We start from the raw sequence: 18,564 nt of genomic DNA, 5'->3' as shown, positions 1-18,564 counted from the left end.
GAAAGGTGAGGAATAATAAATAAAGGTGGAAAGCACTGAAGCGCTGCATAAATGCTTCCGAGCGTGTTTTCATTATGAAGGCAAAAGCCGTAATTACCGGCCGGGTGTTACAGTGAGGTCAGCCGTGGTTTGGCAGAAATGTATTCAAGTGTTTTCGAAATTATTTGTCATCATGGTAATGAGAGTATGTACTTGAATATCATATTTACATCTGGAATTCGAAAGGAGCCTTCAACATCCTGTTTGTGTTACTGTAATTTCAATGGCTAAGTATGTTAAGTGCAGCATTTCAGACCTTTACTGCCACCAGCAGGCAATGAGCAAGAACAGCACAAACCCTCCAAAAAAAATTAATAATAATAGAAAAGGGAAGCTTACCCTTAATTTTGACCTTTTTTTAGGGAGAATTCTGTATTTTATTAAAAGAAATGATCCTTAAATGTAAATGACTCATGATCATTATTCAGCCCTCTATTTCCAGAGCCAAGATTCAAAAATTGAACTTCAAAACTGTGAAGCAGACATGTTAATGACAAGTCATCTTCTTTACTTTTAGGGAGAAATTATTGTACAGCATTTCACTAACAAAACATACTTCAATTCAAGCAGTGTGTTAATAACTTGTTGGATACAAATCTGCATTTGATCAACTTTTCTCTGTTTATTGTTCTCTGCAACTATCAACTGTACAAAAAAATAATTATGACAGGAATGTAAACATCGTGAAATTTGACCTGTAAAGCATCGATGAAAATGACCTCCAATGATACCTCTTGGACTGCTCAAATAACTCCAATATGGCCATACAGTACATACATGCAGCATATAGATAAATAGGAAGCACAAAAACGAGATGTTGTACAGGGCAAGGAGCTAAATGCATAAAATATACTCTACTAAATAGAGGCAAGGCCTCCTCCTCGATGATGCAAATATCTCAGAGCTGCGAGGAACATAATAACTCCGGAAATTCAAAGACAACGCACAGCACGTCATGCTATTGTCTACTACTTGCTTGACAACAGTAACTTTGCTCATCTGGCCCAATTTTGCAGAACAATGTCTGCCTTTTGCAACAATAATGTATTGGGGATGAGCACAGTGCATTGTTTAACTCCAAAATAAGCTGCCTGCCCCAGCTGGCAACCCAGGCTTGAGACGAGTTTTAAAATATAGAATGAATTCCATATAAAAACATACTACAACTAATATCATATTTAACAGTAGCAACACTAAGAATCCTAAAATAGATCAATATTTATTGCCGCGTTTCTTACTGCTGCGATTGTCCATTTATAGATTTTCAAAAATGCCAGCACTGTAAGAGATGTGATACAGTAATTGTGTTTCTGTAGGACTCAATTATAGGAATGCAGTACTGTGAATGTGTCAAGTCCCTGAGTCAAATGCAATTACATGGAATATTTTCATGATGTTTTATGACATATATTACAGCTATACTGCTTCATTAACATTCTTGATTTCAGGGTTTTCTCTATAAGGAGCAGGTTATTTGACATGTTGCACATCCATTGCCCAGTTTATGAGGGCACCTCCCAATCCCACTGGCTTTCAATAAATATTTACAATGGGGAGTGCCATGAATAAAAGGCGTGCAAATGAGCGCACTTTAACGGGTGCCAGCAGAGTGATCTCCTTTCACACACATCTCGGCTGTCTTGGAACTAGAATCACAATTAGCCCACTGTGGCTTTCAATGCTTGGACGTGAGGGGCTCCATCTCTATCACCAGATCGCGAGGTCGTGGCCCCCGACTTAACTCCACCACCCGTGGGACCACGGTGGACCAGCGGTCTGGAGGGGGGGGGGGGGGGGGGCACACACAGAGAATGGACTTGTTTTTCTCTAATAAATCACAGTCTGGTGTGGAATGTTCATACACATACATAGTACATATATATACGTATATATACACACACACACATACATTCATATATATGTATACATATATATATTTATGCATTCAGGCTTTTGTGCATTCATAGTCATGAAGAGCAGCGAGAATCTCACCCCTCCTTAAGGCTCTAACACTTTGTTGAAGGCCATTGGCCTGACAGGTCTCATTCTTGCCCGGGTCCTCATTGATTATTGCCAGGTTTTGATTCCAATGGCACCAGTTCACCTCATCCACTCTGTTAAAATATGTGTAAATTTTGTAAGCTTTACTTTTGAAACTTCCTGTTTACAGTTTCCATTCAACATTTTGGGGAAAAAAGACTACGAAATGTCAAGTACCTAAAGCACAATCGTCGGTCAGGTGTTCCATCCCAGTTCTTGCCTACGGTAACCATCTCGCCAACTCGAAATGACTTGCGAATACAACCTGGGAATGAGCGTTCGATGTCCAAGATGGTTGTTGCCCACTGCAAACAGACAGGATTTTTTTTTTTCTCATTGAAATACCTGGAAGTTAAAATTGTTACAGTACTTCACAACACTTATTTTGTTCAGTACAATAGTTCTGATAACATCATGTTACAATAGGTTCAATATATTTATTTTCATCATTATCTTAATAAATGAAAATTTGCTGACAATATTATATTCTTTTGAGGCATGTGCTGTCCATTTCAACTCACGTGTATGACACAAAATATGTTTCCATAGCTAGAAAAGGGCTACCTTAAAAAAGTCTATTTGAAGCTCATAGATGGAAAAAAAAATCAACAACAAAAATAATTGAAAAAGTTACATATGTGTGACTGCAACTCTTTCACTTCTATTGTAAGAATCAACTGACCTGCAGCTTCCAGATTTTTTTGCTCTCCTTGGACACCTGGCCCACCGTCTCCCCCATCAAGGCAATCAACATGTTGAGCAGTAACACAAAGGTGAGGATGATGTAGGTCACTAAGAGAATGAGGAAAACTGCAGGATACTGAGCATTGTGGATCATGTCCAATTCTCCCATCCCGATGGTCAACTTAAAGAGGTCAAGTAAGAAGGTACTGAAGGTGTCGGGGTCCCTGCACTTGGGGTACGTCGGGCAGTCTCCGTCGCAATCCGTGCCCGGGGGAGGGCACACGCTGAGGAGGGATACAAGAGCTGTGTAGGGTTAGAACACACGTTTATTTATTTACAATTTGTTTTCATTTGCTATGAACGATACTCAATAGTGTATGATATTTAAGATCAATACGAGAAACATATTAAAAAAATGAATGACTTCATTATGGTAGAAAATATGCTAAAACTCAAATAGCTTTCAGGCTCATGTTGGTCTCACCTGATGCATAGCCAATCATGAAGAGAACGTACACCAGTAGAAACCTGAACAGGTCTTTGAAAAGAATCTGGGAATCAATCACAAACACGTCATAATTGTATTACAGTCGTATTTGAGGTTTGATAAGTATTTCATTTTCTCTGCATGGTTCATGAATATCAATGCACCTTTTGTATCATGATGCTGTAGGTACCCGTGAGCTTGAGGCCTCTGGTGAAGTAAAGTGTGTTCATCCAGCCCAGGACGAGAGCAAAGACCATCACAGACACGTAAGCCTCAATGCCAGACAAGTAGAGAGCAGCTGTGACTATGATGAGTATGGAGTAGATGAAACTGAAAGGACACAGAAGAAAAAAAATGAAAAGAGTGTCAAGGAGAGCGCTAAACTCTGACACATTACTGCTATGCCAAGGAATGTACAAAGGTGTTCAACATTCAGTGCCCTCTGTTTTAATCCCGGCTTTAATTAAAGATGTAAACTTGAAAACATGGCAGGGAGGAGGTAAACTAGACGATTCAATTAAGAGGAAGCAGAATTTGCCGCGGGTAAAAATTCACAAGATGTGAGGAAGAGTGCTTGCTGTGTGGGAGGTAGTGCGAGACTTACTACAGCAGTTGAAAGGATCCATCAATAAATAACGACTTCACCCCAGGGCACTTCTTCAAGAAGAGGTCCTTAATCTGCAATGAGTTGAAGACACATTTCCATAAATGCAACAACAAACACTCATTAAAGACGCAAGTGAGCAACCAGCCATCAAATATTTGACTTGAACTCACGTTGGTTAGGAGGAAGAAGATTCCCGATGCTAATGTGATGACCTCTCCTGCCACCCGCAAGTAGTCACTGGATGTTGTATAAGGATACGGGGGCTACAACATAAACGCCATGATCAGAAGGATATTTAGAAGCATCCAAGGAGATAAAATCGGAATATAGCATAGTCAGACGTCACATTAGGATTTAGGCGGATTAAAAAAATGTGCCCCGCTTCCATTATTTCTTATCCATTTCTGATATAGTTTGTGAGTGCATCTGATGTTGACTCACTGGCACCCACCGTTCCCTGTGTCGGGTGGTAATAAGCCACCAGAGTGAAGATGATCATGGTGAAGAGGTAGGAAACCACATTGATGTAAAAGGTCACAGCTGCAAACTTCTGCCACTTGGCCCTCAGCAGTTCATTGATGGGCTCCACTGCTAGCATCTCATGACGGATCTGACAAAAGGACATTGTCATCTGACTTTTTAAGACGGTGGTCTTGAAAGAGAATATTTTTATTCATAGATTAAGGCCTGTCTTTTTTTGTGTGTGTGTGTTTGTTTTGTTTTGTTACCTCACTACGACTGTTGTAAACAAGGATCTCAAGCACAGATGGTTCCCCTCCACAGGTGTCCAAAGAAGACAGATCATAAAGGGACGAGTACACCGGTCCATAAGCCCAGTCCTTAAACTTGCGTGACAGATGCCGGACGTCATCATCTTTGATCTCGCGTCGGATGATGTGTTGAAAAACCTGTGAAAGATCATTCATAGGATTTTATGTAAGATTTCATGTTGTCATTGCATGTTACAAGTCTTCACAAAAACACTTGATAACAAAAACATTTGATATTCAAATGAGTGGGCAAATATAAAAAAAAAATCTCATGTGGTGATAATGAGGAGTGCCATTTGGAATACGGTAGGTAAAAAAAAAAAAGTGCAACTGCTTCACACTCAAGCCACATGCACGTGTAAACAAGCGCAGTGCAGCTCGGTTTTTGACTCATCCACATCACGGCTAGCGAAATGCTTTTGGCAGAACATTTCACGTGGTAAATCCTTTGTAACGGCATGGGGAAAAAAAAGAGCAATAACAAGGCGACATTAAGTGGCACTTAAGCAGCCTCACATTGGCACATCTGATGGCACAAAACAATAAGAAAAATAATCTTTTCATAGCATATCGTAATCATTCTTACTATTTCAACTTTTAGTGTTGCACCTGTCTGCATTTTATATTTCTGAAAACAGACGACCAATTATTAACGTTCCACTTTCCAAAAAAGAACGATTAAATACCATATGTTGTCGCTTTGCTTTAAATGTCATTAAATGTGTTTCTTTTCACACAAGTATTTAACAGTTTGTTTTGCATTTAATCCCCTTACTGTAAAGAATTCGACGTGAGCTACATCCTGAACCGGGATTTCAACACTGCTATCGATTATACATTTCTGTATTTTTTACTGTTCCACCATTACAACCGGCCTCCTGAGTGCAACCATAAATAAAATATGGCCCGTAGCTTGACCAAATCCAATCTCAAATTATAACTACATGGAGGAGTGATTCGGTTGTTGTTTTCACTGGATTGTACTAATGCTAAAAATAAGTACTGTAAAGTTATGCGAGTAGGAAAAGTGCAATTATGGAATTTACAAATAGTCAACGGCTTATTGCGTGCAATGAGCGTTCTATTGTTGGGGGGTGGGGAGCTCCTATTTTGTAAAATGGTTGTTCTTGGGGGCTATTTTCCATCCATCTTACCCCAATCTTGCCCAGTTTGGCCGCCATCATAAGAGGAGACATGCCATCATTATTGAGCACCTTCTCCAGGCTGCAGTCTGGGTACAGTTTGGCGCTCTTGATCAGAAGCAGGTCATACATCTTGGTGAGGAAGCGAGTGTTGTCCTTGGTGTTGTCCGCAATGTGCACCAGGGCGTGCAGGACCGTGTTGCCACGGGAATCTTGGCGCCGCAGGTCGGCCTTCTTGTGGGGATTCTCGGTCAGGTAGTGCACAATGTTAGGCTGGTTGGTGCATGCGGCCAGTGAGAGAGGAAGCTCACCTGTGGGAGCCAGAGGGGAAAATTGTCTATTCACTAGGGAGGACAGCAATTTGCTTGATAAAGCAGCTAATGAATGCAAGAGTTAATTAGGAACTGTTGCTGGCTTCTTTCGGGATATGTTTGCCAAGCATACTAAACATGGATCAAAGATTGGACTCTAATCCCTGCTATGAAAACAGCACAATTAGCAGTTGTTGGAGGAAAGGTTGCAATGGGGCCAGAGTGCAAAAAGCAGCTGCAGAAAATGAGCCGTTGCCATGGGTGACAGATTACTTTGTCACCTCAGATGGAAACGCTCCTCTTCATGGATTTGCACGGATGCACGCTGAGTGTTAGCGTGAGTCGAAATCCCATTAGCCATCAGCCCTGCCAGGTTCCTGTTCACCTCGCCGCAAAGCTCCGCAGCAAATTACTCACACTGTGCACGGACACGCTGGGATTTGGGGATGACAACCGTGCTACGTGCAAATAGAAATCATCTCCTCTGTGATGGCTGACGAGTAAAATGTGCATTTACAATCAAATGTGAACATGCCTTTAGATTGAGTAGACAGGATCAAAATCAAGGAAGCCACAAATTACATTCATTTCAGTGCTACATGGAAATATTTCATCCATCCTGGGGTTTTTTAAAATAACAAGGAGAAAGAGATGTTGTAAATATTTCATCTGCTGTAGTTTCTTCATGAGGTGCTTTTTTTTTATTTGATTTTGTTTCATTGTCAAATAAAAAATAGTGACTTAACAGAGATATATATTTGATCAAATCCTATTCAAATTCTGAGAAAATACTTTATACATCTAATTTTGAAATATCAAATGAACAAAATGCTGGAGATGGATTAACTGAGGCTATAGGGTTGGCCATAGCACTACCCCTTTCCCAAAACGTTTATTATATATAATTGACAAATAAATAAATAAATAAATAAATAAATAGGTGCATTTCAGACGCTGCACTTTTTCACTTTTAGCTGAGTTCATGAATTGAATCAGTACTTTTGCCACTTCTGCTTGTAAGTGAGCCACATCTACCAGCAGAGTGTAGTGTTGCGTGTTGCTCTAAGTGAAATCGTGCCTTTCAACAGATGTTTGTTTTCCACGACAGAACACATACACCTTTCTTCTGATGCAACTTGAACACGTGCCATGCTATACACACACACACACACACACGTGTTTGTAGAGCATTGCAGGACTGCCTTCAAGAAACCCTGAAAGGTGGAGACTCAGTCGAAGACACTAGCACTTTCTGAATTGGCCAGTTTAAAAGGGGGAGTAGTAAAAAGGTGTCATTTTTTCTCTCTGCCAAGAACATGTAACAAGGTACTTTTCCATCTTGGCAGCTGTTTGAAATGCATTCAGAGTGGGAAAAAAAGTGACTGGTAAAGCTGCAGACACGGCGCATCATTACCTCTGCGTCATTTTCCTCAACACTGCTCCTTGTCTACTGTCTTTCATGACTTAAAGAAGAATCTGAGGTTTAATAGAGTGCAGTTAGAGACAAAGAGGCACAGTAGTTTAAAGTAGGCACTTAGGTTATTACCAAAGTAGAAGTAGCCCCCCTCGTCCCTGGGCTGGAAGAAGCGTCCTCTGGCCTGTGCGTGAACATCGGCTCCTTTCTCCACAAGTAATTCCACATATTGCTTACACCGGCGCTCGATGGCAATGTGGAGTGCCGTCTGGCCTGACCAAAACAAATTTATAAGGAATTATTCAAATAAAGTGTTTGTGAAAATGACTTTCAAGCTGTGTCAGCAAACTCTTTCAATCATGCAAAGGCAAGACCTTTAGGGCAGATGTCAAACAAAGCTGAACGAGAGCTGCAAAGTATTTCTATGGAAACAAGCGTTTGGGTGTTGTCACATAAACTGAACAGTTTTTCTGAACTAGACACAAATAAAAAGTTTAATTAACCTCCCAGATGACTTTTAGTCTGTGCAGAGGATGGAAAAAGTCAGGTACTCAAAAGAGCAAAATGTCTACAACAGTCACCAAGCACATTTGCACTGTAAATACCTTTTCTCACAATAGGACCTCACCCTCCACTCTAAACATTGGTAGCTTTGACACAAGGAAGGGGAACTCAACTTAGATCGAGAAATGAGCCATAGTCATACCTCTGTAGTAGACATCCCTGAAAGGTGTGTTGACAAACTCTCTCAGGCTTCCCGTCTTCTCCGCTATGTCCAACAGCACCGGGATGGTGTCGTTCTGCCCGCTGTAGAGGTTCAACAGAGCTTTAGGAAGACACGTCTTGCCAGTGGATGGCTCTAATGGGGAAATGACACCAAAAAAACAACAACAAAGAATGTAGGAGGGTTATTGTAACAAATAAATGAACACATTTGTGGACTGGAAAAGTAGAACTCCCCTCAAATGACTAGTTTACAATGGCCCCCACATTGTCTCCCTTATTTTTACAGTCAACAGGTTAAATTGAAGAGAAGTAATCTAGTCAGGTCTTCTCTATTTTTAGCATCGTTCTAGTCCTCCAGTAGACCACAGTTTGCTGTGATTTTTCCCTGCTCCCTGTTATAAGGCCTGAGCATACACAGGAAGCTTTTCTTGCGACTCCCCATGCTAGGACAAAGTCTATGACATCAGCGCCCTTTCCCGGTCAAATCTATCTGGGTCAAAGAACAGCAAAGACCCAGAGGATCAACGGGAAACAGAAAGTCAACAAGGTGGAGATTACAATGGGTTCTGCTTGGACAGCTAAATGCCCAACCTTTGCTAGCTCTGTTTAAACACATCCTGAGAATGCAGACACTCCCAGTCCTACCTTTGAACTCCTCGTCTGTCAGCCTCTTGTCGTTTTTTTGCAAGTACTCCAACAGGCCCTCCAAGGCTTCGGGATCCCCACGTGACACGCATTCAAAGAGAACGGAGCGGTTGAATACTTTCATAACCTTTGGGGGGTCCTCACTCGGACCGTCCACGTTGGATGTCTCGGTTTTACTATGAAGGTACGCAAAGTACAATTGTCATGTATCATCTGCAAGATGCTTCAATTTGACATCCACAAACATGAGCACAGAGGAATCTGAGAATCGTGACCACAATCCCGTCAAGCAAAACACAAATTGGGAATCGGGTCTTCTCGCAAGTCCACCATGTTTGAACTTTCACAAATATTTCATCTTGAAGAATATACAATTCCTGCAGAAAGGAACCAACTCCACAGGTTCTTCCATTTTCACTTCAGGTCTATGTTCTATGTGTTCTAATGCTTTTGCCCATGTAGTGTAGACCTCTGTGCATGAGCAAGGAAAGTGCAGGGTGGAGGTCGTTATCCAAATATTACCTCAACGGCAACGGAAGGCACCAAAAACACGCGCTCTGTTAGATTACTGAAAGAGGCCCACAGTGTATGTGTGTGAGCTCACACTTTATGTGGCACACCGCTGTCCACAGCACTTGGAATATTTTTAGATTACATTTTTCCAACCCAATGTGTCCCTATGAAAGAAAATGTATTTGGTCTGTTGCTGTCATTTAAAATGAATGGTGTCTAAAAGGTGTCATTTAGCAAAGTGCCTGCTCACCCTCTGGGCAGCTTCTTCCTGCGTCGTTTCTGGTTGCTCGTGTTCCTGTAGGTGCCATAGTCAAAAAGGGAGTCCATGGGTGCTTTCTTTGGGCCTGGAACCACATTTGATTCATATATGGTGGATTCCAGGAGATCCATAGGGTTGGAAATGCCTTTCTTGAAAGCACCTTGGAACTTCATCCGCAGGTTTTGTCTCCCATCCACAGGCTGTCCGGACTGAACCAGTTCCTGGGCTGAATTCTGGCTGGCGTCCTGAGTAGATGGGGATCCATCCGCACTCTCAAACAATTCTGAGAACTCGGACAAAAACTGCCCTTCGGTCTCAGCCTGAGCGAGATCGCCATCGCCAGGATCGATGGAGAGGGCTATGCTGGCTGAGGCGGTGGTGTCGGTCTTGGACAAGGCGAGGTGGAACCTTCTCAGGAGGGTCGTTGCAGAGCGATCCTGGAATTACAATAGTTACACTTCAACAATAGCTGAGACAAACAGAAAAGGATGGTGCCAAAAAATGTAAACATTGCTCATTTTTAAAACACTAATCTCAAGTAAAGAATGATTTTATACACAATGGGAAGTAAGAAATTATTACCACTGAGGTATATATAGATATTTTTTTTACAAATTACTTCAGGTTTGGTTGTGACGCTTTTTTTTTTTTATTACAGTGCATTGCATTCATGGCTCGTGTACCTCATTCATCCCTTTTATCACAACAGTGTGGTAAATTCCTCGTCAAGGGGAGTGGAAATGATGCTGAAGCATGGGTTCAACCTAAAAAATACCAACGGAATTACTGCAGGACACTGTAACATTTATGCATACTTAGAAAAAAAAAAAAACATCTGACCACCACGAAATAAAAAGTGGTTGGTGTCTGCCATTTGGAAATTTGGAAAACAGATGCCAAAGGCAATAAGGTGACTCTTGTATTTGCTCTGTGACTGGTCAGGCAGAATCACGCCACCTTCACTTTCAAAATGCATGACAGGTTTGCATTAAACAGTAAATAACCTTCCATTTCCAAGTCACTGTGGGAACATCAACGTACACGTCGCTGATACCAACGTTTATACAACATGTCAACCCTTAAAGGATCCTCTTGAAACCTGCGTTGGCTCATGTCAATGCAATCTTATCTAAACTCTGAAAGGGAACAAGACAAACACAAGAGGAGTGTTGGGGGGGGCGGTTCTGGCTCTGAGGGACAGCTATGACTCACACACTGGCTTATCATTCCGTTACACTTCATTTCACATTGGAGAGTGAACACACACTCAAAAAAAGATGATGACCTTAATATAGTTTCACAAAAGTTAGAAGACGATTAATGGAGGTGTCTGGGGGCACTTCTGTACGGACCAGCTGTCTGATTTGATGGATCAGATGCTCTGAAATATCTAGTCACATAAAAGTAATAAAGATTCTAAAGCCCCGTGACTCACAGTGGCCTAAAAAGCAGTATTTTCAATCTGGAGTATTGAAGTGGTGGGGTACAATGCTTTTTTTTTTTTTTTTTCACAGGCCCCCAAATCCATGATAACAGTGGATATTCTCTTGGGACAATTTTGTCATAAACAGAATAACATGCGCCACTTCAATTTAAAATCACAGTTTCTTAATTTAAAGAAAATAGCAAACAGAATAAAATAACTAAATGTATTTCCTTTGCTCCTCTATGCTAAAGTTTCTTTTAAAAAAAAGATGCATATAATAAGAGGCCCTAGTATTAAAAAGCATGAAATCCTTACCTTAATCTGCAAGGCTGATTTTATTTCTTTGCCTTCTCAGTCCTTCTTCATCAATTCCAGTTTTTCTTCACCAGTTGAATTTTAGTCTCTCTTCAACTTTTGACTTTCAGATGACATAAAGCGCTTCAAGAGAGATGGCCGAACCCGCCGGTAAAATGCAGCACAACGACGCACGGTTCATGCTGGGATTTAGGGTGGAGTTGACATTTACTAACTTGGCACCAAAGTTGGAACTGACGCGGCAGTAAAACATGCAGTACCATAGATTACCACAAGAGGGAGACTCTTGCTCGTGAATAGAGAATGAGAGGAGGCGATACAAATTTTACAAATAATAAAAGTACAAACTTGGAAAGGATAAAATGAATTTCGTATTTAAAAAAATAAAATAAAATGTGTAAACTGATTGAAACTGTATTTCTTCATAGGGTTTTGCAGATTAGTCTGACTCTCTTCTATTATGATTCCCAGGAATGTTGTCAAAGCGATAATTTGAAAATGTAAATATTTGGATAAAATGTTACGTTATTTTTTATATTACCTACTGCGTTAAATGATTGTCAATTAATGTGATGAAATCGATGCTAAATAATCACCACAAAAGTGAAATGCATACAGAAAAACAAATAAAATGTTGCATGTTTTGTTTATTGTACATATGGTGGGATGCTTGTTATCAAACATATGACATACTTTTGCACAACCATATTTTAACTTAAATACAGCAGCAATTTGAGACTTTGATAATTTACTCAAACAATTAACACCCATGTTGAGCATATTTATTATAGATAAGGAGGAAAATGAAAATGAAATAAAACATCTCTAGGGGACATACTTTCTAAGCGATAAACAAAACAAAACGGCTCATTGTAAATTCAGGTAATCAAAGTCTTGTGGCTAACAATAGCTTGGACAGCTTGCCATCATGTCAACTGTCTACATTAAAAGTACAAATACACAAAAGTGTACAGACACCTGTGGTATATTTGTAACAACTAAAACTGCTAACAAAACACATCAGAGAAGGACTTTGGATTATTTCACACTCAAACTCTGTAGTCAACATCAGCATTCATTTTATTGTACAGCTCATAAACTGCATCGACCGTGGAAGAGAAGTTGATCAGGAATTTTTTGACTTTCTCCAAACATTCTTCTTCCTTTACTTCCCGGCCTTTGGAGAGGGCCTTCAGGAAGTCCGATCTGTATGGGGCAGCGAACAAAGCTGCCTAGATGCAAACACAAATGTCAGATGTATAAAACACAACTCAGGCCTCCTGTGTGGACTCTCTCTCGTGCTTGCACGGGTTCACTCCGGATTCTTCGGCAATGTTCCAAAAGCATGCATATTAAGTGAGCTCTCTAAATTATCAATAGGCACATGTGATAGTCAGCGAGATTGTGGTCCAGCTCATTGCTTCTGCACAAGAGCTTTCGAAAAGTGATGTCTGAGAACATCTGCATGCACAAAGATGAAAACAAGGGGTTTCCCCTTTTACAGCATGCCAGAACTCACCTTGAAAAGCTGCTGAAGCCACCAGCTATGGTATCGCTTCAACGCCAGTTCGTATGCTTTGGTCACATTAACTCGAATGAGGTTCGGGTTGTTTTCATCCTTTTCCCCATCAAGAAGACTTTGAAGGAACACTTGGATAAAGCGTAGACCCCTTGAGATACGGAAGGAAATTATGATCACACACTACAGTACACAGAAATATGTTACACGTGTAATTTGGACTTACAAACCTTTTCAGCCACATGAGTGCTAGTGTGGCTCCAACTTTGGGCCATTGGGATCCATACATTTCTTTTTCGACTTCCAAAATCTGTTGAAGGGTTCTAAAGCGTCCTGGGTTGGTGTCATACACTGCCTTGATTTTCTAAACATTTGATCACAAATATCTTATTTTGTTATGATGTGACAAATATATTGTTGATGTCGAGTGGATATTGCTCACTAAATAACAGACCCATGTGGGGATTGACTAATATTACCGATTTGTGATGAAACGGAACAATTATGAACACTTGACAATGATGATATTGTTTATATAGGATACAAAATAATACGTAGATAAAAAGAAAGCCAATATTTTTATGGTCGACTAACTTTGCTGCTTTAGATTTCATATTTGTGATTCACTCACGAGGGTGTCACACATTTGCTTACATTTAATAAATCACATGTACTTACTGTAATATTTGTAAATATGTCAGACTTGATGGGTGCAAAGATAGTCGGGCCAAGGCAGTCTGGGGACACATAGGATGCAAAACTTTAGAGAAGTGAACTTACACTTTGCATTCATTCTAAAAGTATCCCAAAAGAATGACCGTATTCTATAAAATGATGTGTTATTTCTGCACACTTCATTGAACAACCAAGATCAAGTTTTTTAAAATTTAGCTTGTCCATTTCAAAAATATAATGTTCCAATAAGTTATCAATAATCAACAGATTCAAATAACGTATATAGTATGGTAACAAGGATAGTCCTCAGAATGGAGCCACTGTAGTGTCTCTTTTCATGGACCTATTAGTACAGTATTATCATGAGTTGTTTGTTAATTAGCCTACTAGACGGGTGGAGTATTTGGTGTCAGGAAAGTGAACAATGAGATCTGTAGACCCACGTGGTGCTTTCTCAACTCACAGGCAGCTGTCAACAATTCTTTCCGTTTTGTTCACGAAGGCACAGCTTGTTTGGGAATTGCAGCAGAATTTGACTTAATTTTTCCAATAAGTCAGCAAGCTTCAGAGCAATTTCGCAAATGTGCTGCTTTGTTTGTTAAAAAAAAAAAAAAGGCAAAGGAATGAATGAAAAAGCTGAATTTGGCCCAAATGCCTTAAACCTTTATCAGAGAACCCAAATTTGTGGTATAATTTCTCAAAACAAAGGAGAAATTTGTACCAGACTCTGCCAGTCACATCCTCATTTCATGGCTGAGTGGGCCTGTAATGGGTCATGGCCAAAACATTTCTGGGTCATTAAAAAGAATGAGTGTTCAATATTGACATCCGATTTGGTTCCTCCAAAAGGTCTCACATAACAATTTCTAAAGAGAACCTTTGACATATTAATACAGAATGAAGTGGCACAAAGATGCCCTGCACAGATGAATGGGCAAGCGGAACATAACACCATACTAATCATTTTCACAACTTCAAATCCAGGGCAGGGAATTAAATTATGCATGATAAAACAAATAGTGACAGCTTGATGAAGAGAAATCCGATCCAAAGAATTTTTGGGGAAAAAAAAACAAACCAGTTTAATTGCAACTATTGAACAAATCAACCAATTAGATCATTTGATTAATTCCAAACAGTTTGAAGCCTTTAAAAGCAAAATTACTTTTTATCATCACACTGTCAATTAACATCATCCACTCCAGTATCTAAAGTTCATAAACAGAATAAATGATATTTTTCTAATTTGGGCACAGACTCAACAACATTGCCTGATATCAAAAGCATATTTACCAAAGAATGGTGGAAGGTAAGTCGCAGCCTCAAGAAAAGGTCTGGTTTCCACTTGTCTGTCAGCAGGCAGTGGTCTGAACTGGTGCTCCAGTAGCAGAGCCATGGTGTCTTGTCTGCACTTGTCCACTCAGAGGTGATGTATCAGACTGACAGAGTTTCAGTGACCTCCATGAGACTGGGTGACACACGCACACGCACGCGCACAAAATTTGAATTAGGTTAATTCACTTACCTTTGGTCTGTCTGGGTTTCCGTAGTAGCGTGGGGGCGAGTAACCAGGAAGTGGAGGTAGAATCAAACGGCGAAAACCCGGATGACATAGGTAAAGTCTTTTTGGTTGTTCTTGTGTTTTACTACAAACCCGTGACCAAAGTGAATTTATTAGAAAATGCCTACCCCTATGCGTTTTAGATTTAAATGTTTTTATTAAAATATACTTTCTGTGTGTTTTCTCAATTATGCTAACGGTTGTCTGTTGAATTCAAGCGAAACCGAAGCTACGTGACGTAGATGGAGAGAGGAAGCATTTGTGGTTGAATCAGTGTGTCTTTGCAGGTCCATGGCTCAGCCGGTCTTCTCCACATATAGGTCTCATCGCTATCGGAACCTTGGCATACAGCTGGCCTGGAAGAGGGAGCAACAATGCCGGAGGCGGGAGCAGTGCGCCCTCAATGCTAAGTACTTCAGGGACCTGAGTGTCATCAACCATTTCCACTCCGAGTGGACCTCCCGGCAGTACTTTGAGCAAAGGTAAACAGCACACAACAAATGATCTTTGCTTGCATCGATTTTTTTTTTTTTAAATGTATATGAACGAACCAAATTAGCTGGTGATCAGTAATGTAAAAAAAATGTAACATCGAAACGTGTTATTATTTCAATGCAGAGTATGTTATATAAGTGTACCATTTGCAAACGTGGAATCCTGGGGGAAATAACTCGTGTCTGTACTTTGCCAGCATGGCAGCATATTCTAAACAGAAGATGGAGGAAGAGAAAATAAAGAATCTGCAACAGCGCAGGATGCGACTCAAGCACATGCTTGAAGAGGAGCAAAAACAATTGGAAGCAGAGCTGGATCTTGTGGTACCTCACAGATGTGCAATGATGAGAAGAAAAGCAAATGCTATACACTCGATGAAAGAAGAGAGGAGAAAAAAGGTAGATTGAATCAATTATGAGAAGCATATTTCCTTTCGGCATGCGTGTTATGCTTATTGTTATTGTCTTTTACTCCTAGCTAGCACAGGAGCTTCTGAAGGAGCACCGTAAGAGAAGCAACCCTGAATTGCAACAGGTAGACAATTAGATTTAAAAAAAAATAAATAATAATTGACATGAGTCAGACAATGCTTGTTACACTGGCTTTGATAAATAATGCTATATCTCTTTTTTTTTTGGGTTCTTTTATCACAAACAATTTTAATTTTAGGTTATATTACCAGACATGTTTCGCCATGTACTTCCGCCTTCATCAGCACACTCTGATGAAGGCGGAAGTACATGTTTGTGATAAAAGAACCCAAAAAAAAGTGATTGACAAGGGAAACAAAATGAACTTAGTACAACTAATGCTATATCTGTTTTGTGAATGACAAACATGTTGGCAAGTTTTGTCATTCCCATGTTTAAAGATGTATTCTATCCAGGGGCTGAAGTTCCTTTCTGCATTTAATATGCTCACAGGTTGAGACGGCCTCAGAGCAACATCAGATTGTCAATCCGTTGCAAAAGCCATTGACTGAAATGAAACAGGTAGGAAACCCAGCCATAATATCAGTTTTCTTGTCAATTATGAGCTCAGTTTCAAATCTGAAATATTCTCACCTTCATGCTCCTGTTATAAATTGTTGTTGACAACGTGCAGCAAGACGTGAAGGTGCAGGAGATGTGTCGTTTTCCAAAAGAATGTGAGAGAACCCAAAGAAAAGAAATCGAGGAGATCGAACAGGCAGAGGAAATCAGAAAACTTGAAGAGAGTGAGAGGTCACGGGAGATTCACCAAAAAATGGAACGACTGAAGTTGATGGAAGAAGAGGTACTCAGGAATCTACAAAAGCAGATGTTGAGGGTAAATGGTATGATTAAAGTGCAAATCGTTTTTTTCCTGGCCAAGGCAACTCATCTTAAGAAGGAAGAAGAAACTTTACAGGTCAAGCTATGGCAGTTGGAAAATATGGAAGTTGAGAGGAGAACAAATGAGGAAAGGCGCAAGAAAGCGGAAATGCGGTAAGGAAAACTCTTTAGGTGTAGAGATATTCAAGTGGTGGCAAACTAAGATCTCTGAATATTTTTCCAATTAGCAATTTCCTGATCCGACAATATAGAGCCCAGCTTAGGAGGCGAGCGCAGCAGGTGCAGGAAGAGCTGGTGAGTTGCCAACAAAGTTTTATTCCTGAAGCCTTGTAAAACCAAATCATTTGCACTTGAATCAATTTAAAAAAAAAAAATGGTTGTACTCAAAACTGTTGGCGTTTGTATGCCTTCTTACCCTCCAGGAGTCTGACCATAAGATCCTGGCAGCCTTGCTGAAGGGAGAGCAAGAGCAGGTTAGAAGGTCAGGGGCACGAAGAGAAAGGGTCTTTGCTGATGCTTCCTGGATGAATCGTATGATTGAAGAGCAGCTTGAGCTGGAAAGAGAGCGGGAGGCCGAGTTTGACCTCCTCCATAGGTGAGCGAGCGCCAGCGTTAAGCCTGCTCTCCAAAAGTTGATCCTAAATATAACCGAGTGAGTCGGCCATTTTGCAATGCTGTTTGAACGTTTACCGAGTGCACAGTAATAAACAAGAAATATGCAAACTCACCCTTCTTCCATTCAGAGAGGAAGCTCAACGTGTGTGGGAGCAACGAGAAGCAATATGGGAACGGGAGAGAAAAGCCAGAGAATTACTCATGCATGAGGTGCTCTTGTCTCTTAATAAGCAATTTTAAAAATACTAAATATTTGTCACTGTCAAAAGGCTAACTGAGCATTCTTGTTTTTGCTTTGTAAAAGGTGCTTGTGGGAAGACGGCAGTCTTTGGAGCTGAAAAAGCAAAAAAATCGTGAGGCTCAATTAGCGTCCCTGAGGAAACGAGAAGAACTGATCCAGGAGTTGGAGCTGAACGCCAGCAGAGGGAAGAACAGCGGTGCCAAAGAAAAGCAAACGTGCAAGAGAACGGTGCTCAGATTTTGGATTGCTGCATTCAAATTGTTATGACTGATGAGGAAATGGAATGAAAGGACTGTGTATACATATATTCAGCTATGTAATGCAGTTTGCATGTGTGTCCTGAAGGAGGAGCAGCAGCTACAAAAGCAGTGGGAGGAGCAGTGCAGGATAGAGGACTTGCAGGAGGAGGAGGAGGATGCTCACTTCATCCACGAGGAGGCGCTAAAGCAGAAGATAATTCATAACGCACACCAGCCAAAGGTAAAAATCACAATTCAGTGAACAAGGTCTGGCAGGAAACTCAGTTAAATGTAAATGACTGACCAAACTTTTGCCCCCCCCCCCCAATTTTAGGGAGACAGTAAGCCTCGAGTAGCGTGGACATGAGCAACATCAAAACAATTGTTTTTTTATTTTAATCAGTTATATGAAAAAGTTTGTGTCAGTCTTTGATGTAAATGTGTTCAAGAAAAAAACATTTTGTACCTTCAAGTTGTAGAACTAATTTTTAATAAATACATTGTTAGCATTGTATATGAAATAAACAC

General features: G+C 40.5%; 3 protein-coding genes across 8 annotated transcripts; 1 reads left to right on the top strand and 2 right to left on the bottom strand.

The window, feature by feature from the left end:
- Positions 1-665: 665 nt before the first annotated feature.
- trpv4 (transient receptor potential cation channel, subfamily V, member 4) lies at positions 666-11,519 on the bottom strand. Of its 2 annotated transcripts, XM_085909809.1 has the most exons (18): positions 11,379-11,519; positions 10,321-10,401; positions 9,798-10,074; positions 9,629-9,722; positions 8,866-9,041; positions 8,201-8,353; positions 7,627-7,767; positions 5,782-6,080; positions 4,586-4,765; positions 4,309-4,467; positions 4,028-4,120; positions 3,855-3,928; positions 3,415-3,580; positions 3,248-3,314; positions 2,762-3,066; positions 2,257-2,384; positions 2,032-2,153; positions 666-1,815 (listed from the first exon to the last, which is right to left on the bottom strand). In XM_085909809.1, the coding sequence occupies exons 2-18, from the start codon at positions 10,327-10,329 to the stop codon at positions 1,715-1,717; spliced, it is 2,544 nt and encodes an 847-aa protein (XP_085765935.1). In that variant the 5' UTR covers positions 10,330-10,401; positions 11,379-11,519; the 3' UTR covers positions 666-1,714. The 2 variants fall into 2 exon arrangements, with proteins under 2 accessions (XP_085765935.1, XP_085765934.1); XM_085909808.1 differs by having other exon boundaries at positions 9,629-10,074.
- A 539-nt stretch (positions 11,520-12,058) lies between these two features.
- Positions 12,059-15,640, bottom strand: gltpa (glycolipid transfer protein a). 4 transcript variants are annotated; one of them, XM_085909774.1, is made up of 6 exons: positions 15,098-15,640; positions 14,866-15,011; positions 13,576-13,634; positions 13,128-13,261; positions 12,898-13,048; positions 12,059-12,610 (listed from the first exon to the last, which is right to left on the bottom strand). In XM_085909774.1, the coding sequence occupies exons 2-6, from the start codon at positions 14,966-14,968 to the stop codon at positions 12,428-12,430; spliced, it is 630 nt and encodes a 209-aa protein (XP_085765900.1). In that variant the 5' UTR covers positions 14,969-15,011; positions 15,098-15,640; the 3' UTR covers positions 12,059-12,427. The 4 variants fall into 4 exon arrangements, with proteins under 4 accessions (XP_085765900.1, XP_085765903.1, XP_085765902.1 ...); XM_085909777.1 differs by having other exon boundaries at positions 12,059-12,584; XM_085909776.1 differs by lacking the exon at positions 14,866-15,011.
- tchp (trichoplein, keratin filament binding) lies at positions 15,087-18,561 on the top strand. Of its 2 annotated transcripts, none has more exons than XM_085909772.1 (13): positions 15,087-15,187; positions 15,421-15,615; positions 15,825-16,026; positions 16,106-16,162; positions 16,552-16,620; positions 16,733-16,903; positions 16,982-17,094; positions 17,169-17,235; positions 17,364-17,536; positions 17,685-17,766; positions 17,861-18,025; positions 18,143-18,277; positions 18,371-18,561. In XM_085909772.1, exons 2-13 carry the CDS (start codon positions 15,425-15,427, stop codon positions 18,401-18,403), a joined length of 1,458 nt encoding a protein of 485 aa, XP_085765898.1. In that variant the 5' UTR covers positions 15,087-15,187; positions 15,421-15,424; the 3' UTR covers positions 18,404-18,561. The 2 variants fall into 2 exon arrangements, with proteins under 2 accessions (XP_085765898.1, XP_085765899.1); XM_085909773.1 differs by having other exon boundaries at positions 15,124-15,187; positions 15,454-15,615.
- Positions 18,562-18,564: the final 3 nt, after the last annotated feature.

The sequence above is a fragment of the Syngnathus leptorhynchus genome, chromosome 4, assembly GCF_054491065.1.
Source record: "Syngnathus leptorhynchus isolate UIUO chromosome 4, UIUO_Slep, whole genome shotgun sequence".
Taxonomy (NCBI): domain Eukaryota; kingdom Metazoa; phylum Chordata; class Actinopteri; order Syngnathiformes; family Syngnathidae; genus Syngnathus; species Syngnathus leptorhynchus.
Note: the sequence above shows the minus strand (reverse complement) of the source record. Positions and strands in the feature narration are given on the sequence as shown.